Source organism: Onychomys torridus, chromosome 1 (genome assembly GCF_903995425.1).
Source record: "Onychomys torridus chromosome 1, mOncTor1.1, whole genome shotgun sequence".
NCBI lineage: Eukaryota > Metazoa > Chordata > Mammalia > Rodentia > Cricetidae > Onychomys > Onychomys torridus.
In genome coordinates, this window is record NC_050443.1 from 154,912,785 (window position 1) to 154,939,090 (window position 26,306).

At 39.4% G+C, this 26,306-nt stretch overlaps 1 protein-coding gene across 4 annotated transcripts in view; it reads left to right on the top strand.

Moving 5' to 3' along the window:
- Positions 1 to 26,306, top strand: part of Hectd2 (HECT domain E3 ubiquitin protein ligase 2) — an 82,354-nt gene that overhangs the window by 26,994 nt on the left and 29,054 nt on the right. For all 4 annotated transcript variants that reach the window (XM_036167489.1, XM_036167499.1, XM_036167508.1 and 1 more), the window contains exons 3-6: positions 16,620 to 16,758; positions 17,535 to 17,637; positions 18,381 to 18,470; positions 20,821 to 20,885. In XM_036167489.1, coding sequence (XP_036023382.1) covers positions 16,620 to 16,758; positions 17,535 to 17,637; positions 18,381 to 18,470; positions 20,821 to 20,885 — 397 coding nt within the window. The remainder of the gene's footprint in view (positions 1 to 16,619; positions 16,759 to 17,534; positions 17,638 to 18,380; positions 18,471 to 20,820; positions 20,886 to 26,306) is intronic.

The window sequence follows — 26,306 nt, forward strand, 5'->3', positions numbered from 1 at the left end:
CTCTGTTTCTCTTCTAGACTGGATCAATCTCATGTAACCCAGTGTGGCCTTGAACTCACAAAGAACCAGACTGATCTCTGCCTCCCGAATGCTAGGATTAAAGGTGTGTACCACTACTGCCTGACCTCTATGTTTAACTCTGTGTTGGCTCTGTCCTCTGATCTTCAGGCAAGCTTTATTTTTTAAATTACAAATATCACCACACTTGATTTGTGAACTAGGCTTGTCACCTCAAGTGCCTACAGGTTTTTAAGTAGATTCCTTGACTAAATATATTCTACCTTCCCAAACTCCCACTTCTTGCCTGGTTTTCTCTCATAGGAGCCAGTCTTGTGGAATAACTAACTCCCCTTGGAAGTTTTGCACATGCCACTCTAGATAGATAGGTCTTTCAGCAGACTTCTTTACCTTACTAGAACAACTTAGCCGTTCTGTCTCAATGTGTCCTTTGTTCTGGTGTTTGCACATGTCACAGTTGCTACAGAAAGAGTTCTTCTATTGACTGAAATTTAATAGTCACCTTTATGGAAGTATTCTTATAAATCCTTGGTTTTGTGAGAAGCCTCTCTCGCTTGTCTGTGAGGTTATTTCTTCTGAAGTTTGATTCTTAGCAGTTTTATCCTTTGCTTCCTGTCCTATAAGCAGGACCTGTGGCCAGGTATTCTCTTAACAGCTTATCTCCCTTCTGATCTCCAAGTGGTGTTAGAGAAGCTGAGGAAGCCCTGCGTGGGTTCCCTAACAGCTGAGGGATCCTTTCCTCCCTCTAGATCATGTGACTAGGTAAGCCTGTCAAGTTGGTTGTCCTTTGAAAAGCTGAGAAGTGTAGGCGTTTTACCTACTATAACAGCTGCTGGAGATGATGCATCTTCAAAAAAAAAAAAAAAAAAATGACCTAGAAGATAAGTAAAGTAGGAGTGGAGTTGTGTGGGTAATGGTACAGTCTTTACTTTTTTGTGTGTATTTTTCTTTCCCCTTTAGACTTATTTAAAACATGTTTTTTAAAAAAAAGCTTAAAACACCTTTAAAAGAAGTTCTTCAAGCCTTTTGAAAGATTCTTCTTTCTTAGTATTTCAGGAATGAGTGGATATGACTCCTAGTTACCTGGAGGCCAGTGTTTCATTCCCAGCTCAGCTGATTTCATGAGTTTATTCTTGATGGAGCTCTTTAGTTCTTACTTGAGAAGTGCATCTTCGTCACTCTGAAACAGTCAAAGGAAAAGGTGGGCCTAACTCAGTGATTAGACCTGCATGAGGGTCCTGTGATGTATTTGCAGGGTTAGTACAGTTTCCATTTAGGAACAGTTTGAAGGAGAGACCAAAATAAGCAGTTAGAGGAAACCCAGTGCAGGGCTTTCTGTCTGGTGAGAGCAAAGGATTTGCCACTTGAGGATTTCTACCTTGGGAGTATCTCCAAGGCCTCAAGTGACCCGGTGCTCCAGGTTTCCTTTGAACATGAACTGATCTTGAGCTAAATCTCTACTACCAACACACAGCTGCCTACCCACACAGCTGCCTACCACCACACAGCTACCTACCACCACAGCTGCCTACCACCACACAGCTGCCAACCACCACAGCTGCCTACCACCACACAGCTGCCTACCATCACAGCTGCCTACCACCACAGCTGCCTACCCACACACAGCTGCCTACCAACTCACAGCTGCCTACCACCACACAGCTGCCTACCAACACACAGCTGCCTACCAACACACAGCTGCCTACCCACACAGCTGCCTACCACCGCACAGCTGCCTACCACCGCTGCCTACCAACACACAGCTGCCTACCAACACACAGCTGCCTACCCACACAGCTGCCTACCCACACACAGCTGCCTACCACCACACAGCTGCCTACCCACACACAGCTGCCTACCACCACACAGCTGCCTACCAACACAGCTGCCTACCCACACAGCTGCCTACCACCACAGCTGCCTACCCACACAGCTGCCTACCAACACACAGCTGCCTACCAACACACAGCTGCCTACCAACACACAGCTGCCTACCACCACACAGCTGCCTACCCACACAGCTGCCTACCACACAGCTGCCTACCCACACAGCTGCCTACCAACACAGCTGCCTACCAACACACAGCTGCCTACCCACACAGCTGCCTACCAACACAGCTGCCTACCAACTCACAGCTGCCTACCAACTCACAGCTGCCTACCAACACACAACTGCCTTCCACCACACAGCTGCCTACCAACACACAGCTGCCTACCCACACAGCTGCCTACCAACACACAGCTGCCTACCAACACACAGCTGACCTCCCTGCCATCTGAACTCATATAGCTCAGCTGTTTTCTTTTTCTCCTCTGTCCTCCTTTGGACAGCGGCTGAGATTTATAGTTTGTCTGCCCTGGGGCTTTTCTTTTAAATGTTAGTAAAATTGTCCAAGAATTTTTAAAAAGCTATAAAAATAAGTACCTTCATGTATGTCGCTATCACATTGTTTTGTTCTGTCCTCTGTGTGTGTGTGTGTGTGTGTGTGTGTGTGTATTCTTATTTCCCTACCTAAAAAGACAACTACAAATACATTGTCTAGCAGTTTGGGTTGTTATTTTCAGTTGTTTCATTTAAGTTATCTTTCTTGTTTTTTACAACTATATTACCTTATATTAAATGTACACCTTCATTCAGACTCCATTTTAAAAAATGAGTTGTATCCACTTTTTTCTTCTTAGCAGAAACAGTGCCACAATGAGTGACTTTATACATACATATGCCATTTTGTTCATCTGCAAAATATTTGTAAGATATTCCTGGAACTGGGACTGTCAGATCTGGGCATGTACGTATTTCTAATATTCTTGAGTTTTTAGTCCAGCTGTCTCTAAGGCCTAGAGTCATGACCCATGTAGTCTGTACTTGGTGGATAATTTACTGAATGAAGAAAGAAATGGGAAGCACTTTTTCTAGGTTGGCCTCTTTGCCCTCCTGGGGGTATCAAAGCCTTCTCTAGTCTTTTCTGTAAGACAGTCTGGTATGAAGCATTTATTTTGTTAAAGAGGAGCTTCTACAGAGATAACTTGTATTAATTTCTATGACGAAGTCCTTAGAAGAACATTTCATTCATACTTGCATTTGACATACACTTCACTGCACTTGGTAAAGGTCCATTCCAAAAGCTAGTGAATGCATCGCTTTATTTGGTTCTGATGGCTCAAGTTCTGTGACTTAACCATTCCCACACACACTCCTCCTCCTTTCTCCCACCCTTGGCTCTATTTTTGCTAAATGATTAGAAAAGTACTCTTATAGACAGTGGTATAAACACCACCTGTTACGACTAATCTGCTCCGGTCTTTCCCTGTTTCTGCTTCATGCCAAAACTGAAGTAGTCAAAAGTAGCACACTGAGCTGAGAGAAGGAACTTTCAAATTATTCCTTTATGCTTTGCCTGGTGCTCACTGTCAGCTGACTGCCTGCAACTGTCCGTCCACTCTTACCCATCTAACCCTCATAGACCTTTGTTTAATGATCGTGGAGTGGGGCGGTTGTGGGCGGTGAGCTGTAAGCTGTCTTCTGCACTTAAGTTTTGTAATGTAAATTGTATTTAAGAGGAATTTGCCAGTAAATTGGTTTTGATTGACCTTTGAAGGATGTTTTTGTTTTTGTTGACATGATATTTTTAATACATTTACAGTTTATTAGCTCCTGTTTCCAAGTAGGTCTCTCTTCTACTACTTGGCTTGATTCATGATAGAATTGGCCACTGTTCAATACTGGAAATAATACAGGTTTTATAGCTTGTAAGTCTAGGTTTGAATTCAGGCTCTGTAATGTACAATCTGTCATTCTACAAAAGTTACTTAATCTCATTCTATTTATTTCCCCATCTGTAAAAATGAGGTGATAAAAAGCTGTCCTACAAAGTTACAAGAATACAAGGAAAGAAAGCACTTAAAACATATTCAGTTCTATGCTTCATAAAGTTCAGCAAATGTAAGTGATGAGTCAATTTTTATGTTTTTATTGTTTGATGATAGTCATAGGTGCCACAGTAGAGAGAGAAGCTCACCAAGATGCTAAGCCTTCATTTTCTGAAGGAGCAGAGGGCTTCTACCTTCTTGGAAAAGACTGTCACCCAGCTAGCTCACTCCAGTTTCAAACATACACAAGGTTAATTGGGACTGGGTAAGGTTCCAACTACCAAAGTCATCTTGCTCTTGCTGCCCATGAGAGCAGACAGTCTACACAAATCTCAGTCTCTTTTGATTATGACTACCATAATCAAAACTAAGAACTCCAGGTCTGCCAGGAGTGTCTTAGGACCAAGGTCAGTGTAGCTGCAAGCTCTTACATAGTACCAAGTGCAGATTCTCCAGAGAGACATTTCTTCAAGGTTCAAACAGTCTCAAAACAATTTCTCAGCCTCCACTGATTAAACCAAACATAGCAAAGGCTGTGCTAAAACATTTCACTCAAAGCCAGACACAAAGTCTTTAGTATACATTTCACTTACAGCCAGACATAAGGGCTTTACTTTACATATCACAACATGTTTATGTCTATCCGTAATCTGGATGGTACAAAATTGTAGAAGGGATTATGGTAAAGTGGAGTTTCTATTACCCCATGAAACTTCATGAGCAACCAAGAGCACAATTTTTTAATTCAAATATATCTCAAGTTCTGAATATAATAGTGGTTAAATTGAAGCCCAGCACTTAAGTCAAGAACAGAACAGTAGCAGCAGGGCTCGATGAGCCCACTCCAGTTGCATTGCCCTTCTTCTCAGAGATCACTATTGTCTCCTTGTCTATAGTTACACTCAAACATCTGATGGAGGGCTGTTTGATCAATGCCTTTGATGTCTAGCAGACACATGGCCTTCACAGTTGCCCAGAGTACTTTCCACAAAAGTATAAGGTAACCTGAGTACCCACTCATTCAGATGATAGAGCCAGATGAGGAATGCAAGAACTTACCAGAACACTGGCAGGCCAACCAAGAATAACTGAGTCTGTGCAGGATTCTCCTGTTCAATCTCTCAGTTGCAAAAGAACATAAAGGCAGTCAAGATCTTGGTAATGACAAGTGTCAAAAATGTCTAATTCTCAGCATACTGTCCATTGTGCAGAATAAAGCTCTCATCTGGGCTACTGTGATTTCTGGCCCTGTTTGTAAGACAGCTATCTCTGTAGTTCTGCCTTTGACTACATTGAACTTACAGAACCGTGTCTGTCTCTCAGGGTTTGAAACTGCAGTTTTGAATCCTTTTAAATCTCTTATTGTAGTTAGAGTTTTCCTGCCTGGCCCAGTCAGGACAAATCTCTCTTACCCGCCAGTCCCACAGTCGCTCAGACCCAACCAAGAAAGCATACAGAAACTTACATTGTTTACAAACTGTATGGCTGGGGCAGGCTTCTTGTTATCTACTTTTTCTATCTTAAATTAACCCATTTCTGCTTATCTATACTTTGCCACATGGCTTGTGGCTTACCAGTGTCTTTACACGTTGCTTTTCATGGCAGCGGCTGGTGGTGTCTCCCCCCAGCCTTCTACTTCCCAGAATTCTCTTCTCTCTTGTCCCGCCTATACTTCCAGCCTGACCACTGGCCAATCAGAACTTTATTTACACAGAGCGATATCCACAGCACTTCCCCTTTTCTTTTTTTTTTAAGGAAGGTTTTAACTTTTACATAGTACAATTACATATAACAAAACAATTATCAAGCAAGAATTACAGTTACAATATTAAAGAAGATATCTATCTTATATTTATGAGTCTAAGGTTTTATATCTAATGTATCTTTTATCATAACTGAGGAAATTATAACTATCTAGTCTTCAACCACATCAAAGACCTCAGAAGGATATAATATTACCTGAGAACCGGGAGAACGATGTAAGCATTATTCAGGAGTCTTGCAAGAGTAGATAGAGACAGCTGGCAGCCTGGACAGTCACCTAATGTTCCTTTGCAAAGTTGGGGCATTTGTCTTCAGCCCACAGGGCTAGAGTCTCTCAGTCACTTCTCTCAGTGTCCTGTAGAATGTCTGGCAGTTTTCTCTGCGAAGCAGGAACCCGAAGGACCATTTTGTCAAGCAAAGTACAGTGGTCACCTTTCTATGGGTCCTGCATGTCCAGTCGATCAAGCAGTCCAGACAAGAACAGTTTCTTGCCCAAATGGCTATTTTTGCCAAGGTGAAGATAAACTCCATATGAAGTGTCTTCAATGCCCATCCTCCTCTCTGAAGTAAATCAGTGCTGCCAGGAGCAGACATGTCTCACTGTCCAGAAAGTCTAAATTTTAAAAATATTTTAAATGCCATATTCTGAAGGTCTTTGAAGTATTTGAAGATTACCTATCTATCTGAAATATCTCTTTGTATACCTAGAAGACTTAACTAACATGGCTATGAGTATGATTATCACAGATGATTAATTATTAATCTATTTTTAATTATCCATTACAATTTTAAATGAGCTATACAAACACAATACCTTAAACACAGTAGAAATATATACATAGTATAACAAAATTAACTTTAACTTTGTATCAATAGACTAAAATCTATAGCAATGTAAAACATTTTAAACAAGTTGTTGCTCTTTAGAAGTAAGTTCCTTCCTTAATCTACCCTTTCATCCTATTATATCTATATCATATCCCCTTTTCTTCTTTAGAAAGAGATTGCATTTATAATCAACCTGCTTTGAAGAAAAATATTGTTTTTTCTTGTCCCACACCAGAGGGCTCTTCTGATTTGGGACATAAGAATCTCTTAACCTTTTCTTTTAACAATACGTCTGGGTTTAGAGAAGGAGTGAGCCAATTCCATCTCCAAAGCCAGCTTGATAATTTTGGGAATGTGGGCGTAGTTCTTCTTACTACTTCCTGCTGGAGGGGGGCGCTGTATCTTATGGGGACACAAAGATAATTTTAGGATTATGGAGTAGTCCATTAGGGTGAACCTTTGAGCCAGTTGCCTTGAAACCATTCTGGATGTTGGATCATCTGGGCCATGGTGTCATCAGAGACCTTTCAGGTGGTCTTGGCTGATCAAACCTGATGTATCTTAATCTGGAACAAATCATAGCCTCTGGCTTTCTGTGGAAACAAAAGCAGAGACTCCTTTCCAAAGCAACATATCCTTATATCCAAATTTTGAAGTCAAGGTACCTTTAAAATTTACATACTTGTTTAACTCAACAGCTTTTATGATCAAATCTTTTCCTGTAGTTAAAAATCCCAAAGACAAGACAAACCAGATTCTCTGTGTAATATCCATCTTTGTAAGATTGAAACACCACTGTGGCTGCTGGCTCCGCCCACATCAGCTTCCCAACATGGCGGTGGCACTGTTTACCGCCAGCTCTGGGTCTGGAGCCATGTGTACCATCAACTATCAGAAGCAGTTCTATCAAAGCAGCGCATAGCCCAAAAACTTTTTTTTTTTTAAACTACCAAAGGCTAAATCCACCACGCAGCAGAGTAAAGTGCTGCTTGTAGATTCCTCATTCCCGCCACATTGCAAGTCAGACATACACGCCAGGAACCCGCCAGAGTAGCTCAAACCGGCAGGCTGCCGCTACCTTGAGAAAGACAACTAGGAAGCTGTTTTTAGCTCCGTTTTAGAATCTTTTTGCTCAGGTTTTAGGTGGAAATTCTTGCCAACACGTTGGACGCCATTTGTAGTTAGAGTTTTCCTGCCTGGCCCAGTCAGGACAAATCTCTCTTACCCGCCAGTCCCACAGTCGCTCAGACCCAACCAAGAAAGCATACAGAAACTTACATTGTTTACAAACTGTATGGCTGGGGCAGGCTTCTTGTTATCTACTTTTTCTATCTTAAATTAACCCATTTCTGTTAGTCTATACTTTGCCACATGGCTCGCGGCTTACCAGTGTCTTTACACGTTGCTTTTCATGGCAGCGGCTGGTGGTGTCTCCCCCCAGCCTTCTACTTCCCAGAATTCTCTTCTCTCTTGTCCCGCCTATACTTCCAGCCTGACCACTGGCCAATCAGAACTTTATTTACACAGAGCGATATCCACAGCATCTTATGATATGTGCTTGGTAGACTCTTTTTACCAGCTCCTGTTTCTAAATTCTAGAAGAAACTTTCAGTTATTTCCTTCCTCTGCTTTTTCTGTCCTCTGACTCTAGGTCTCCTGTAGTTGAAAGGCCAGACCTTCTGAGCTCCTGTTTTTACTTTTTCTTCTCTTCTCTTCCCTCACCTTTCTCTTCCCTCCCCTGACTTTTGTTGTTCTGTATTTTGGGAGATTTCCATTCTTTCTTTTCTTTCCTTTCCCTGTCTCCCTTTCTCTCCCTTGCACCATCACTGAGGATGGAATGCAGAGTTTTGAGCATACTAGGCAAACACTGTGCAGCAGTGGTCTAGACTAACCCAAATTTATGATTCTTCTCCTTCAGCCTCATGCATGGCTGGGATTATAGGCATGCTGCTCCATGTTCAGGAGCATAAAGGCCCTTTCTATGAGTACTTAATTTCTTTAGTTGTATCTTTAGTTATTAAGAATCCTTTGTCACACTCTGAATATTTTTTACAGAATTTCCTTATGTCATGATTTTTTAATCCATCAGAAGAAAAACCCTGAGAGGTTTCTAATATAGGTTTCTTTCATGGATTTTGATTAATTCAATTCTTTGTTTTTATCTCTTATCTTCCACATTGGAGGCATTCAATCAGAAGCTTATATTTAGTTTTCTGCTTATCATTTTCAGGAGGGAACCAAATAATTGAAATCTGAGGTATGGGTAAGGTTTATTGACCTTAAGCTTTATCATAAGGTGATGTGGGTGGGCTTCTGTTTAGGGCAATCTGGTTAATTAACATCACTATTTCTTTTGAAGCATGTCAAATTCCCCCAAGAAATCTGTAATCTCCTGGGGTATGGGGAGAGGGAGGCCATTGTGGAGTGAAGCTCAGTTGAGCGTGTGATTTGTTGGGAGGACAGGAGTGCAGGTGTTGTCTGACTGATCATTTTCAGAAGTTAGTAGTCAATTATTTACTGCCCTTATTCTTGCTGTTCTTGCTCTCCGTGTGACATATCGCGGTTCTGAGAGCCGCTGCTGTATTCTCTCTAAAGAACATACGTCTCTAGACTTCTGTTGGAGTAGGAGTGGAGGAGGGGTGCTGGTCTAGGGACAGAGACCAACTAGGGACCGAGTTTGTCTTCAGTTTTCACTTGAGTTCTTCCCACTGTAGACTACTGTTTCAGTGGCCATGTCCAGAGGCCGTCTCCTTCAGGAATGCGGTAGTGTAAGTCAAGTTCCATTTTATCTTACTTCATTAGCCTTGGTGTTCAGCTGTCTTGTATCTTCTGAGTTAGTGTCCACATGTTCTTTTTTCCTTTGAGGCTGTATAGCCTTTTGTGTATTCTTTTTGAATCTACGGATTTATGTTGTGAAGGTAACAGAAAACTTTTGTTGTAGTTTTAATGGCATTTTGACAGGAATTAAAAGTCTACTCAATTGGCCATTTATCTTGAAAAGCCTCCATTTGTTCCTTTAAAAAAACATTTATTGTGTATGTGTATATACCCATGTATGTTTATATGTATATACATATAGTATATGTACACCATATACATGCAAGTTCCCTCAGAGACCAGAAGAGGGCATCAGATCTCCTTGAACCATCTCAGGAAGTTATGATTGCCAGATGTGAGTGTTGGGAACTAAACCCAGGTCTTCTGCAAAGATCATTAAATTATCTTTAATGCTGAGTCATTCCTTCAGCACCCTTTATTTTTTTAAAAGATGAGACATGAAATTCTGAGAGATTACTTGATTCACACAAAGTCATATTTTCCATTATCTATTTGCATTATAACAACCACCTCAAAACTTAGTAATTAAAACAATAGCAATATTTATTTAATATCATAAATGTGTAATTTGGAAGGAGATCTTTTTTTTTTTTGAGCATCACCTGAGTTGGCTTGAAAAATGAGAGACCTAAAGTCACCTGATAGCTTGCTGAACATTAATGTGGCTGGATTCTTGGACTGTAGATTGGCCTAGGACTAGGCACCTACATGTGGCCTTTGTATGTGGCTTCCTAGCTTCTGTACAGCATCATGACTGAATTACAAGACTGAATATCCCTGAAGAGAAAGGCAAACAAAACTTGCAAGGCCTTTTATAATCAAGTCATGATTTGTACCACATTTTATTAACAGGGATTCTGTAAGATTGGCCCATATTCAAAGAGATGGCAACAAGACTCCATCTGTTTTATTTTAATTTTTAAATTTTATTTATTTATTTTACATCCCAACCACAGTTTCCCCTTTCTCCTCTCCTCCAAGTCCCTCCCCCTCCATTTCTATTCAGAAAAGGGCAGGCCTCCCAAGGATATCAACAAAACATGGCATATCAAGTTGCAGTAAGACTAAGCATCTTTCCTTGTGTTAAGGCTGAGCAAGATAACACAGTATGAGGAGTAGGGTCCCAAAAGCCAACCAAAGAGTCAAAGACAGCCCCTGCTCCCACAGTTAGGAGTCCCACAGAGGACCCAGCTACACAATCATAACATATATACAGAGGGCCTAGGTCAGTCCCATGCAGGCTCCCTGGTTGTTAGTTCAGTCTCTGTGAGCTCCTTTGATTAGTTAGTTGATTCTGAGGGTTTTGTTGTGATTCCCTTGACCTCTCTAGCTCCTCCAATCCTTCCTCCCTCTCTTCAACAGGATCTCTGGGCTCAGCCTAAAGTTTGGCTGTGGGTCTCTGCATCTGTTTCCATTAGTTGCTGGATGAAGCCTCTCTGATGACAGTTGACCTAGGCACCAACCTATGAGTATAGCAAAATATCATTAGGCATCATTATGTTGGTACTTTTTCCCATCATGTTTGGTTTTGTCCTAGGTCTCTGGTCTGTCCAGCCTCTGGATCCTGGTGCTCCAGGCAGTGTCAGGTGGCCTTACTCTCCTGGCATGGGTCAGAGGCTAGAACAGTCACAGGTTGGCCACAATCTCTGCACCATCCTTACCCCAGTGTATCCCATAGGCAGGAAAGACTGTAAGTCGAAGGTTATGTGGCTTGTTTGGTGTCCCACTCCCTCCACTGGATAGACCCCATCTTTTGATTGAAGGAATATCAAAGAATCTGTGGGCATATTTTAAACTGCCACATCTGTGGATATAATATGTAGACCTGAGAAAAGAAGGCAGGGCTTTTGATTCTTCCCAAACTGTCCTTAAAGCATGCTGTAGAGCAGAACCTTATCCCTGAAATGAGGTTTTTAGGTGGTGTGTACATTTTCCTTTCCTTTGAGATCGTGATATTAATCATATTGGTAAGAGACTTTTTAAATATTTGTTTTGTACGTCCTGTCCGTTTTGTTTTTGAATAGTTGTATGAACACAGTCCAAGCATGGAGTCATGTGAGGATTGTGAGTGCTTGTGAGGAAACTCCAAGAAAACAAGACATGAGTCTTGTAACCTCAGTTTCTTCAAAACTCAGAATTGATCTTGGTATTTGTCTTGTGTAGCACATAGGAGTGAGTTTACTTCAGCTGTTGTCATTCATATGCCTCATATGTTGTTCTCATTCATATTCCATGATCTGTGGAAAAACATGTTTTTACCACCTGCAGCTTGTCCTTGTGATTGTGCACTTTACTCGGTGACTCTTCTCAGCCCTCAGAGTATGAATGATCTGAGGCTCTGAAGAAAGCTGGCTTTTGCTTGAGACTTTAGTCTGCTGCATTTTTAGGTTCTACTCTCCCAGGTTCATGCCTCCAGCTAGAGCAGTAAACAAAGAGTTACAATATAAAGAATCCTGAAGGGCTGACATCTTAAGCAAAGAAAGGGTGAGCTCCTCCCAGTCAAGCAATCCATTCAGTTACACGCCCAAGTCGGCCTTTCAGGTTGTCCCCAACCTTGGGAATGACTGACCGTTTCATTCATTTTCTATCAGAGCTGGCGTCCCAAGAGTTTCAGGGACTCTCTAAGGTTAACAGAGTAACTCGGGAAGCAACAGAGCCAGCCCCTTATTTCCAAGGCTTGTCCTTTTCAGTTACTTTTGAAACTTAGGGTATACTATTTTGCTGTTGTGTATTAAAAGCAGCAACTCTTTGTATGCCATCACTTCATCGGCAGCACACAGACCCAGGTCCCTTCTCTTGAGCACACAATCTACATAGACACTCTTGTTTATCTCTGAGCTACTTTTGTCATATGTGATGGTTATGCAGGAACAGTCTTTATAGGGCCAACCAAAATGTCAGTTTTCATTTTGATTGCTGCAGATGTGGAAAGCTATATACACCATTATCAACCAGAGTCAACCAATAGACACCGTGAGATGGCAAAATATTGCTGATTATCTCACACTCTTCTACATAACTGTATTATAGTCCACACATATTTTAATATACTACTAGCCCTCACCACAGTCATGTTCTCCTTACATTGGCTTCAAGTGTTTTACTTAATGTTTCTAAGCAACCAACTAAAATTGGCAGCAGTTTATTAAAAGGAAGGAAAATGATTACTGCTTATCAATTTAGCACAGAGTGTTCCCGAGTTTTGGCTGAATGAAACCTAAATGACAGGTTTCACAAATGTAATTTTGTTATTTTACTGTATTACAATATCCTCCGATATTGCAGTTGCATATGTCAGGATGAAGATTTTCCTGTTTATTTATGATATTGATATGAGGTTTAATTAATCACCAGTTATTGGTTTTTTCTTTTGAATTAGATTTTAATAAACCATCTGTGAGAAAAGGCAGAAAGCCTATCTCTAGAAACAATGCCTTGATATTTGGGGACACAAGAGCAGCTGTGAGTTGTTGCTTTTCTTCCCTTAATAGCTGAATGTCACATCCTGTAATTTGGCTTTCATTCACTGATATGAGCAAAGGATTCAGCTCCTTTCAGAATTAGATTTCATTAACATGTGCGTTAACATTCTGCAGGTTTTTTTCAGGCAAGTTACCTTTTAGAACTAAAAATAGAACCCCTGATTGGCCTCTCATTGCCTCACTGGCCTTAGCATTACCAGTTCTCTTATGTAAGATCCCCACCTCCCATTCTCCAACTCTGCCAAAATCAAGTTCTCTTGCTAACTTGATTTCACTGCTCCTCTACCTCAGCATGGTATTAATAAAAGTGAGTGGGTATAAAAATGTACATGCATATAGGCTTAGTTTGTAAATAAGTTAATTTACAGTTGAATGAGTCTGTTGGTGTTTAATAGTGGGTGTTTATAGCCAGGTTGGGAAAAGTGTGTGGGAAGGGATAGGGAAGAGTAAGCCTAGTTAAGAGTGAGAGAAAACTAGAAGCACCCGAAAAAAATCATTGTAACAAGACTAGGCTTTATTTCTTTTCTGCTAAAATGCCTTTTCCTATTAATAAAAATTTCTAAACTTAAGTAATTTATGGAAATATTTAATTTTTCTTGCTAATAAATCAAGCCTTTATCATATCTTTTTCTACATTAAAAATCACTAGATCTTTAATGTTTATATACTTGGTAAGAGACATAAAATAATCATAGAGACAAAGAAATGCAATCATCTACTGTGGTGTCGAATCACTGTCTTCCCACTCACATCACTGAGTAGTACATCACAGTGTAACTCCTAGACAGGTAGCATCAGCATCCCCTGAGCCTGTTAGGAATCAAAGTCTCAAGTCTACCCCAACCTGCTTCATTGCACACTCCACAGGGGGCTCAGCCATCAGTCTTCCAAGCTTGCTTAGTAAAGCTTGAAAGCCATACTCTCTAGAGTATGAAAAATTGAAAACCCTACTATCTTCTAATATGAAAGTTTATTTGAAAATAGACTGTCTTAGTTAGCTTTTGTAACTAGGACAAAATAACCTGAGAAAATCCATTTAAAGGGAGGAAAGATTTCTTTGGAGTCACTGTTTCAGTCCATTGTCACTTAGCCCATTATGCATGGGACAGAGATGGAGATGAACAGTTGCTCATCTCAAGGCAGCTGGAAAGTGAGAGAGACAGAGAATGAGCCTGAGGATAAGAAAACCCCTTTGAAGGCACACACTTCTAATAAGTAAATGTGGTGGTCTGAGTGAAAATGACCTCCATGGGCTCATGGATTTGAATGCTTGGTCACCAGGCAATGGCACTATTTAATAGGGCTAGGAGGTGTGGCCTTGTTGGAGCAAGTGTGTCACTGGGGGTGGGCTTTGAGGTTTCAAAAGCCCAAAAGCCAGGCCGGTGGCTCTCTCTTCCTGACGCCTGTAAATCTAAATGTGGCGCTCCTGGCGCTTCTCCAGCACCATGGCTATCTGCATGCCACCATGCTCCCCCATTATAGTGGACTGAACTTCTGAAACTGTTTGCAAGCCCTAATTAAATGCTTTCCTTTATAAGACACGCCCTGGTCAGGTGTCTCTTAACAGCAAAGAACACTGCCTAAAAGAGTTATTAACCTTCTTGCTCTAGTTAGGCCCCACCTCCTAACAGTCCATTCAACTCCTTTCTCATCAGTAGACTAACCCACTGATGACATCAGCACCTGATGGCCATTTACTACTTACTGAACATTGTTCTTAGTGGTAAATATACTTCAGGGAAGAAAAACACATTAGAAGAGACTTAGATTCCAATTTTGTTAATCAAAAAGATATAAAATACTAAAAGGAAAAGTAGATACAATCAGCTAATGCAGTTATGGGAGAATTTTCTGTTTTCTTTTTTATTATTATTATATTTGTGTTTTAATTTTATATATCAGCCATGGGTTCCCCTGTCTTCCCCCTTCTGCCCCCCCCAACTCCCATCTTCCCCCCAGCCCACCCCCCATTCCCATCTCCTCCAGGGCAAAGACTCCCCTGGGGTTTCAGCTCAACCTGGTGGATTCAGTACAGGCAAGTCCAGACCCCTTCTTCCAGGCTGAGCAAAGTGTCCCCACATAAGCCCCAGGTTCCAAACAGCCAGCTCATGCACTAAGCACAGGTCCGGGTCCCACTGCCTGGGTGCCTCCCAAACAGTTCAAGCTATTCAATTGTCTCACTTTTCCAAAGGGCCTGATCCAGTTGGGGGCTCCTCAGCTTTTGGTTCATAGTTCATGTGTTTCCATTAGTTTGGCTATTTGTCCCTGTGCTTTTCCAATCTTGGTCTCAACAATTCACGCTCTTACAGTCCCTCCTCTTTCTCGCCAATTGGACTTCTGGAGCTCCACCTGGGACCTGGCCGTGGATCTCTGCATCCGCTTCCATCAGTTATTGCATGAGAGTTCTAGCACGACAGTTAGGGTGTTTGGCCATCTGATCACCAGTAAAATAAAAATTAAAAGTTAAGTGCCAGATTCTATGATTATAGCAGCATAAATAGTACAGCTTTTCAGTCTCTCCAAATCCCTACATAAAACATAGGTTAACTGTGTATCAGTGTTTAGAACATGAACATAAGTTACAATAAAATTAACACAAAATGACTACTTAAACCCCTAAAGATAAGCAGAACAAAGAACCAAAATAAATTCTCCCTGGTATTAGCTGCTGGGCAGAAGGAGTCAGGAGAACGAAGCAAAGCTGTCTGGTGGACCTGGGAATAAAAGATTCAGAATAATAGTTTCAAAACAGTAGGAATCCACTGCTAAGCTCCAGAGGCAGGTTCTAAACAAAGGCTGACACACTGGAAGGATTTTGTCAGGAGCAGGTGACTGTCAGTCTCATTAGTAGGTCTATGGGAAGCAATGTGCTCCCTGAGAAATGTCTTTGATAACTGATGGCCCTTCCCAGCCCAGGGCATGCAAACTGAGCTCATAACAGAAATGAGCAGCATAGTGACTAAGAAAAGTACCACGTGAGTACAAGTAGAAGAGGGGCGCGGATAACAGATCTCAGAAAACAGACTTGCATTTGTTTAGACTCTACACGGAAACAGAGATGACAGGTATACAAGGTTCTGAGAGTTAAAAAAAAAAAAGAATTCAAGTAAAAATTAGCAACAAAAAGGATCATAGTCAAATTTTTAAGTTTCAATTACAAATCTTTATTATAACAAGGAACTAAGGAACAGCCTTGAAGACAGTGAAAACACATGAGAAATGCATGTCTACAATAAGTAAGATCTTACCTGTATGTAACTACTTGAAGAAAATGATAGAGCACTTGAAAGAACAAATATAAGTCAGAACAAAACTCAAATAAGGGGACAGGGGAATAAGCTCTTACTTATGATGTACACTGATAAGAAAATGCCAAGACTTACAAATGATAGAGGATATGTATAAGTGATTTGCATGTTTCTAAAAAGTTAGTAAGCATTAATAATATTAAGTTGCACTGAAACACTCCTTGAAAGACACCTTTAAAAAGGAAGGAGAGAGAGAAAGAGCTATACATTTCATTGATAAAATGGCTTTGGGGAGAAATGGAGATAGGTAGTAACTGTATTTATGTAAGGTATAGCCAGATATAGCTAGGTATAGCTGTTAAAGGCTCTGAATTTATGGAAGGCACAGCCTAATAGCTGTTAGAAGTGAAATGCCGGGGAGTGCCATTCACTGGCATGGGGTTTTTGTTACATGATCCCAAAGTGAATACCTTATAAAATACTCTGTTTTCTGTTCGTGTTGGGTTACCCTAATATTTGCTAATTTGGAAGAGTATTGATTCATTTCATTACATTCTCTTACACTTCACAGTGAGAGACCTACCACCAATTTGTCTTGATGTTAGACAAAAACAGCGTATGTCTATGGATGCATTACCATCTGAATTGAAGGTCCCAGCCCTTCCAGAACCTACTCTTCCTAGCCAGCCCAAAAGTGTGAAAGACTTTGAGTAAGTTCCAACTCACTCTTTTGTGTACACTGATAGTGATCTGCATCTCAGTGCTGTACCTGGCTTAACATCTTTACCTGAAAAATTAGCTGAACTTATAGATGATTCTGAGATGTCAGACAAAGTGAAGACACAGAAGACATCCTGACAACTTATCTCAAGTTGAAGTTATAAATAAATGTGTGAATAGTAGAATCTTGAGTTAGGATTGGCCTAAAAGGGTGTGTCAATAAAAGTGAATTCTAACATTCAACACACACACACACACACACACACACACACACACACACAAATTCATCTACTATGTAGCATACTATAAAAGTTGTCAGAAAGTCAAAATGCATAATTTGAAACACTAAAGCGGGAACGGGGAAGGTAGAGACTCAAGAAGTGAGAAAGGAGCATGTCAAGGGTGAGCTGTATTAGCTGGGCATGATAGTACATGTCAGTGATTCTAGCATTCAGAAGCCTGAGGCAGGAACACCCCAAATTTGAGTCCAACGTGGACTACAGAACAAGACTTTCTTGGGGAAAAAAAACTTTTGAAAAAAATAGATAAATGAAAAAAGGTAAAGCTAAATTAATATTTTAATATAATTAACTATAGACTTATATACTATTTTTATATCAACTATAACAAATTTGTGTTGTTTTCATTACTTAAAATTATATAATGACACTCATTTTTTAAAAAAAGAAATGCTGTTTTTTCTGAATGATGTTTCTCTCCATTTATGGTTAATATATGGTTTTGTTTGTTTTGCTTTGTTTTTTAGGGAAGATTTAGAAAAAGCTGAGTCAACAGGAAATTGGAAAGCAGTACATGCATTTTATATAACAGCGTTTGATTCCTTTCCAGAATTAAATGCTGCATTTAAGGTACTAAATAATATATAAAAGATACTTTCCATTTGCTTATAATCTTAAATAAAAAATTTCTTCATTTTATAGTTAGTATTGACTTAAACAGAGTGTGGTTTTTAATTATATGTATTGTCTTAGGTTTTTATTGCTGTGAGGAGACTCTTATAAAGAAAACATTTAATTGAGGGGGCTTGCTTACAGTTCAGAGGTTCAGTTCATCATGGCGGGGAGCGTGGCAGCATGCAGGTGGGCATGTTGTTGGAGAAATAGCTGAGTGTCCTACATCTTGCAGGCAACGGAAGTCACTGACTGTCACACTAAGTGAAGCTTGAAAAAAGGACCTCAAAGCCCACCCCTACAGTGACAAAATTCCAACAGAAAGTGTGGTCCAGATTAAAGGTGTGCCTTCCAGCCTCAAGGTCTGGATTAAAGGCATGAGTCATCCAGCCTTCTCCAACAAGACCACACCTCCTAATAGTGCCACTCCCTATAAGCTTATGGAGGCCAACCACATTCAAATTACCATATGTATCAAAATATTATTTGTGATTTAGTAAATATTTTATTTATTTCACCATTATTAATGTCTGATTTCTTTCTGTTTTAAAAACATTATTAAAACCTCTTATGCACTCATTTACTCTTTGGGGTTCATCAGACAATAAGATTAGTTGAGATTTAAAAAAAAGTATGGTTCAGATGTTATTGAGAATAATACATGATTTGCCAAACATTTAATTCTTTAATTGAATTTGCAGAAAGATGCCACTTCTTCATTTAATACAATTGAGGACTCTGGGGTTAACACTGCTTTAGTGAATGCTGTATTTGATGCCTTACTTAACACTGTAAGTATTGTTAATGGACATACCCCTGTAGGATAATTCTATATCCTTTATTGCACAAATCTTTTATTTTTTTTAAAAAAAAAGATTTATTTTGATTTTTAATTCATATGTATGTTTGTGTAAATGTATGCTGTGTGTCTAAAGGTACTCACAGAGACCAAAGAACACACCTAATCCCCTAGAGCTGGAATTAGAGAAGGTTATGAGCTTCCTGTGTGGGTGCTGGGAATTGAACTCAGGTCTTTTGGAAAAGGAGCAAGTGTTCTTGACCACTGAGCCGTCTCTTCAGCTGCTCTATTTCAAGTGCAGCCACTTTGTAACATAAATTCAGTAGAAATTCAGATACAATTTTATGATAAATAGAATTGGAATTTCCAGAAAATTGAGTCATTCTTTTCCTAATTAACTGAGAATGAAACAAAATACTTCTGTATCTAGTCTGTATTTAGAAAGACTTTTTAAACTCATCCAAATCAACTTGTATGATTCTCAAAGTTTAGTTCTGAGTCAGTCACAGGAAGTGCTGTTAACACTGTCTCCAAGTCAGTAGGTCTTGAGTAGAAATTAAGAATTTTCTTTAGTTTGTTAATGTAACTAATCATATACTTTTATTTTCAAAGGTCAAACCAGCCTTGAAAAGTTGGAATAAATCCTACATGGCCATAATGTATAATCTTTTTTATGTTTTTGGCTCAATTTGTAATATTTTTTTCATTCAACACATACACGTTTATTTAAAAATAATAACTGAAATGTAAAGAAAGAAAACACACAGCCCTATTTAATGTTAGAGTCATTCAATATCTTTCTTGAATAATTGCTCACCAATTACCTAACATCTGAAACAAACCATCACCTCCTTTTACATTTCCTCTTATTCCTTTTTCGTGGTGCAGTCACTTTACTTATAGAACTTTAGTAGTACATCCCCCCCACCCGCCCCATGCCCATGAGGCATATTGGCTTTATTTTTATTTATTATATTTGTGTTTTAATTTTACATATCAGCCATGGGTTCCCCTGTCCTCCCCCCTCCCGCCCCAAACCCCACCTTCCCCCCAGCCCCTCCCCCTCCATTCCCATCTCCTCCAGGGCCAAGACTCCCCTGGGGATTCATTTAAACCTGGTGGATTCAGTACAGGCAGGTCCAGTCCCCTCCTTCCAGGCTGAGCAAAGTGTCCCTGTGTAAGCCATCAATTTGTAATATTTTATTGAGTGTTTACATCTATGCTTAGGAGAGAGATTGGTCTATACCAATCGTTTTCAACTTTCCTAATTCTATGATCCCACAGTTCCTCATGTTGTGGTGACCCCCAACCATAAAATTATTTTCATCATTACTTCATAACTGTAATTTTGCTACTGTTATGAATCATGTAAATATTTTTGGAGATAGAGGTTTGCCAAAGCGATCATGGCCCACAGGTTGATTACGACTGATCTATACTTTTCTTACGATTTTTTTGTTAGGAGCATTAGGTAATTTTTTTTTCTTTTATTTGGCTATTCAATTCCAAAGGTCATCCCTGAAAACATATGTACACATAACATTCTACAGACTGAGCAGGTTATACTTAGGGGTGTGTGTGTGTGTGTGTGTGTGTGTGTGTGTGTGTGTGTGTGTGTGTGTGTGTGTTTGTGTGTGTGTGTGTGTTTCATATACATATACACATGTAACAACTAGTGAAAAAGAAACCATGAATTTGAAAGAGAGTAAGGAGGGCTGTAGAGGAGAATTTGGAGAAAGGAAAGGGAAGAGGGAATGATATAATTACATTATAATCTCAAAAGGAAATGCAATGTTAATAGAACATAACTTGGTTGCACTTGCTAAATTACCAAGCATAACTTGTTAGGATTAAGTGCATCACAAATAGCCAGGTATAATTGTGCATACTTGTAATCCCAGCACTTAATTCAGGGCCAGCCTGGATTACATATTGAATGAAACCTTTGGCACAAAAAACGTATATTTGATTCTATGTATATATATCCAAAATATATGCCTGCCATTTTAAATTAGTAAACACGATACTGTTCATGATTTTGTCCTTAGGAAAAGAAAATTAAATTGTTTTTCAGTTACATAAAACTGTTGCTGGTCATTAAAGGATCACCATATATATTTCTGAAGATTGTACTCTACGTATCCCAGAGAGCAAACTCATAATAATCTACATCATTAGTGCTCCCTGGAGTTCTCAGGTGTGAAATGGATACTCCTCTTAGTACTATTCTACAGTCATTAAGTCTGCTTGTAATTATTCAGATAAATCTGTAAATAAAATGAATGTAAAATCACAAAATATCTTAGCCATTATTATATCTTATTATTTTCTTTTGCCTCCAGCCTCAAGATATTCAGAAATCAGTATTGAAGGGAATCATTAACAGCCTGTTACGAGAATGGAAAGGGTAATTGTAACTTGTATTTAATCTGTATAGATGACATAGATACATATCTCATGTATCCTTAACATATATATGTTTTACTCTTAGGAAGTATCTTAGATGAGCTTTAATATTGACATGGATCAGAAAGGATCATAGAATACTTGAAACAAAGCTGTTTAGTTTACAGAGATTTGTGATTTCTTAGGATCTGTAAATAAGCATAACAAAATCAATGAATCTTTTAGAACTGTATGTAAATATTTCTGTGTGCAGGCATATGTGCTATGCAGATATAGGATGAGTACTAATCAGTAACCTTCTGGGTAGCCAATACAATTTTCTCAGAAAATAAATTACTAGTCTTAAAGAAAACTTGTCTTACTTAGAAGAAAACTCAGGTGAGCACCTCAGGCCAAATGGCCTTGGCTACTTCCTGAGCATGCCAACAAAAACATCCTCAAGAACAGAAGACAAGCTCATAGATGCTCTGTTTCCTGTGCCAACTAATTCATGTAAACATAAACGACACTGCTAGTTGGATGGAGTCCGCCAGGAATGGTAAGGACTTGAGACAAAAGCAGCAGATAAAACCCAAGTCCTGAGCCTACAGCAGTCGCTCGTCAGAAGCCTTGACAGCTAAGTGCTGCCTTTAACCTGGGGTCCAGTTCAGGATCTTGGATTACATAGGATTTCATGTCCAGAGGCTCCTGCTGTGCATCTGTGACAGTGCACTGTAGACCTAGAACATGTGAGAAACATTGGTTAGATTTGAGACTAAAAATTTCCTACAAAACTGATAATGTTAAAATCAAGATTAACACTGGGAAAAAAAATACTATTTTTCAGGATGCCCAAACTAAAATTCTTTTAGTTAGCAGGTAGATGTGAATTTCCCCTTTTTATTAAACATAGATTCTTTTCTCATACAGTATAATCTGAATACAATTTCCCCTTCCCAAGTCCTCTCAGTTCCTCCCCACCTCCTCTCCCATCCAGATCCACACCCTTTCTGTCTCTCATGAGAAAAGAATAGGCTTCTAGGAGATAACAACAAAATATAACAAACTAAAATTATTATATTATTATAGATAATTCTAGATAAAGCAAAACCTATCATATAAGGTTGGACCAAGCAAACCCATAGAAAAACAAAGAGCCCAAGAGAAGGCACAAGAATCAGAGACCCACTCCTTTCCACATCAGGACTCAATCATGAGAGCACTAAACTGAAAGCTGTAGTATGTATGCAGAGGACTTGGCGCAGAAACGTGTGGGTCCTGTGATTGCTGCTTCAGTCTGAATTCTTTTGAGCTTTGCTCAGTTGTTTTACAGGGCCTTGTTCCTCTGGTGTCCTCCATCCACTCTGTCTCCTCCACTCCTTCTGCCTCCTCTTCCATGGGGTTCTCTGAACTCTGAAGGGAGGTGTTTGATGGAAATATCTTGTTTAGAACTGTGTTCCAAGGTCTCTCCCACTGTGTGTAGTGTCTGGCTCTGGGTCTTTGTATTTATTCCCATCTGCTGCAGAAGGAAGCTTCTCTGAAGATGGCTGAATAAGGCCAACATATGAGTATAACAGAATATCATTAAGAATCGTTTTATTGTTTTTTGTTTTGTTTTGTTTTGTTTGTTTTTTTGTTTTTTTTTTAAAGACCAATAGTATTTGGTTTTAGTCTAGGTCTCTGGTTCTTGATTGCCTATCCAGTGTCAGGTATGGGTTCTATCTCATAGAGTGGGCCTCAAGTCAAATCCGACATCAGGTGGTCACTCCCACAAGGTTTGTGTCACATTGCCCTAGCAGATTTTGTAGGCAGGACAGAGTGTAGATTAAAGGCTTTGTGGTTGACTTGGTGTTTATGTCTCTCTTTTGGTGGCCTGCAGAGTACCTTCTAGTGTCACAGACACTAGAACATGGAGGTGACAGTTCTCTGTAGGCACCCGCTCTGTCTCTCAATGTTCAATGAGTTGTGTGGGTGTTATCTTCTTCAGCAATAGGGTCTTGCTGTCAGTTTGTGGAGAACAACCTATTGTCCTGGAAATAGTTTGGGTTGTTTAGGAATTTCTATGGAACCCTTTCAGCTGACAGTTCAATTAAATGAACCCCCATCCTGGCACTGGAAGCTTTTGTAGTGACAGGAGATGGCCAGTAGCAGTTCCATCTCCCTCATTATTTAGAGACTTCATTGAGATCACCTTCATATTACAGGGAGTTCCCACTGATACTACCCCTCAAATGCCCTTCAATTCTAGCTGTCTCTCCTCTTCTTCCTTTCTCAGTCTTATCACCCCTCCTCCTCCCCACCTGATCCTCCTGTTCTCGTTCCCTCCCCTCAATCCAGTCCACCTAAATCCTATTTTCCCCTCCCAGAGAGATTGACTGCCCCCTAGTCCTTTCCTCTATACCTAGCCTCTCTGAGTCTATGGATTGTAGCTTGGTTGTCATTTATTTAATGGATAATATCCAGATATAAGCTAATACAAGCCATACTTATTTTTCTGGGTTGGGGTTACCTCACTCAGGCTGATTTTTTTTTTCCAGTTCTATCCATTTGCCTGCAAATTTCATGATGTCATTTTTTTAAATAGCCGAGTAATATTCCATTGTGTAACTAACTATACCACATTTTCTTTATCTATTCTTCTGCTGAGGAGCATCTAAGTTGTTTCCAGGTTCTGGCTATTATCAATAGAGCAGCACTGACCATGGTTGAGCAAGTGTCCCTGTGATAGGATGAAGCATCCTTTGGTTATAAGCCCAAGAGTGGTATAGCTGGGTCTTGAGGTTGATCAATTCCCATCAGTCACACTGATTTCCATAGTGGCTGTACAGGTTTGCAATCCCACCAGCAATGGAGGAGTGTCCTCCTTACTCCACATCCTTACCAGCATGAACTGTCACTTCTTTTATTAATATTAGCCATCCTGACAGGTGTAAGATGAAATCTCAAAGGCGTTTTCATTTTTTTTTCCCTAATGACTAAGGATATTGAGCATTTCTTTAAGTATTTCTCAGCCACTTGAGTTTCCTCTATCAATAATTCTGTTCAGATCTGTACCCCATTTTTAATGGGGTCATTGGTTTTTATATATCAGTTTTCTTTGGCTCTTTATATATTTTGGATATTAGACCTCTATTGAAAGTGGAGTTAGTAAAAATTTTTTCCCATTCTGTAGACTACCACTTTATCTCAATGGCGATGTCCTTTGCCATATAGAAACTTTTCAGTTTCATGAGATCCTATTTATTAGTCATTGATCTTAATGCCTGTGCGATCAGTGTTTTGTTCAGGAAGTCTTCTGTTGTACCAGGGAGTTCAAGGTCATTCCCCACTTTCTATTCATTTTTTTTCTGTTTTTTAAATATTTGTTTATTTTAAAAAGATTTTTTTTTCATTTTACATACCAATCCCAGTTCCCCCTCCCTCCTCTTCTCCTTCCTCCTCCACCTCTCCTAATCTCACCCCCCTATCCATTCCTCAGAGAGGGTAGGACCTCCCTTGGGGAGTTGACACTTTCTTTCTTTTCTGTTTTTGTTTTTGTTTTTGTTTTTTAAATTCTGTTAGGTTCAGTGTACCTGATTTTATGTTGAGGTCTTTGATACATTTGGAGTTGTGTTTTGTGGAGGGTACTAAGTGTGGGTCTATTTCCATTCTTCTACATGCATCCAAAGAGTTTGACCAGCACTATTTGGTGAAGATGCTCTTTTTTCCAGTGTGTATTTCAGGCTTCTTTATCAAATATTAGATGTCCATAGGTGTGTAGGTTTATGTCTAGGTCTTCAAATTTGATTCCATTGATTAACATGTCTCTTTTTAATGCTAATTCCATGAGGTTTTTATTACTATAGCTTTGTAGTATAACTTGAGATCAGGAATGGTGAGACCTCCTGCAGTTCTTTTATTGTTTGGGATTGTTAAAACTATCCTTGGGTTTCTTTTGTTTCCTTATGAAGTAGAGAATTGTGCTTTCATGAAGAATTGTACTGGAATTTTGATGGGTATTGATTTGAATCTGTATATTGCTTTTGGTAGAATGGCCATTTTTTACTTACCAATCTATAACCATGAGACATCTTTCCATCTTCTGATGTCTTCTTCAATTTCTTTCTTCAAAGACTTGAAGATTTTTATCATACGAGTCTTTCACTTACTTGGGTAGAGTTACCCCCAAGATATTTTATATTATTTGAGGCTATTGTGAAAAGTGTTGTTTCCCTGATTTCTTTCTCAAACTGTTTGTCATTTGCATATAGGAAGGCTGCTGACTTTTGTGCATTAATTTTGTCTCCAGCTACTTTGCTGAAAGTGTTTATTAGCTGTAGGAGTTCCCCGGTGGAACTTTTAGGATCACTTATGTATACTATGATATCACCTGCAAATAAAGATATTTTGAGTTCTCCTTTCCAGTTTGTATCCCCTTGATCTCCTTCAGTTATCTTATTGCTCTAGTTAAGATATCAAGTACTGTAGGTACAGAGAGAGTGGACAAACTTGTCTTGTTGCTGAGTTTAGTGGATTTGAGTTTCTCCCCACTTAAGTCAGTGTTGGCTATGGGCTTGATGTAAACTGCCTTTATTGTGTCTAGGTATGTCCCTTGTATCCCTAATCTCTCCAGAACTTTTATCATGAGAGGTGTGTTGGGCTTTGTTAGAGGCTTTCTTAGCATCTAAGATGATCATGTGTTTTTTGTCTTTCAGTTTGTTTATGTGGTAGATTTCATTGACAGATTTTCATATGTTGAACCATTCTTGCATCTCTGGGATGAAGCCTACTTGATCATGGTGAATGGTCTTTTTGATGTGTTCCTGGATTGAGTATTTTTGAATCTATGTTCATAAGGGAAATTGGTCTGTAATTTTCTTTCTTTGTTGGGTCTTTGTGTGTTTTGGGTATCAGGGTGACTTTGACCTCATAGAATGAACTGAGAAATGTTCCTTCTGTTTCTGTTTTGTGAAATAATTTGAGGGTATTGGCGTTAACTCTTCTTTGAATGTCTGGTAAAATTCTGCACTAAAACAATCTGGCCCTGAGCTTTTTTTGGTTGGAAGACTTAATGACTGCTTCTATTTCACTAGGGTTTATAGTTCTGTTTAAATTGCTTATCTGATCATTATTTAACCTTGGTAAGTGGTTCCTATTGAGAAAATTGTCCATTTCTTTTAAATTTTCCAATTTGATGGAGTACAAGTTTTTAAAGTATGTCCTTATGATTCTCTAGATTTCCTTGGCATCTGATGTTATATCCCCATTTCATTTCTGATCTTGTTAGTTTGAATCTTTTCTCTCCACATTTTAGTTAATTCGAATAAGGGTTTGTCAATCTTACTAATTTTCTCAAAGAAGCAATTCTTTATTTCATTGATTCTTTATATTGTTCTCTTTGTTTCTGAGTTTGATTCTTTCTTGCCATCTACTCCTTTTGGGTGTGATTTCTTATATTTGATCA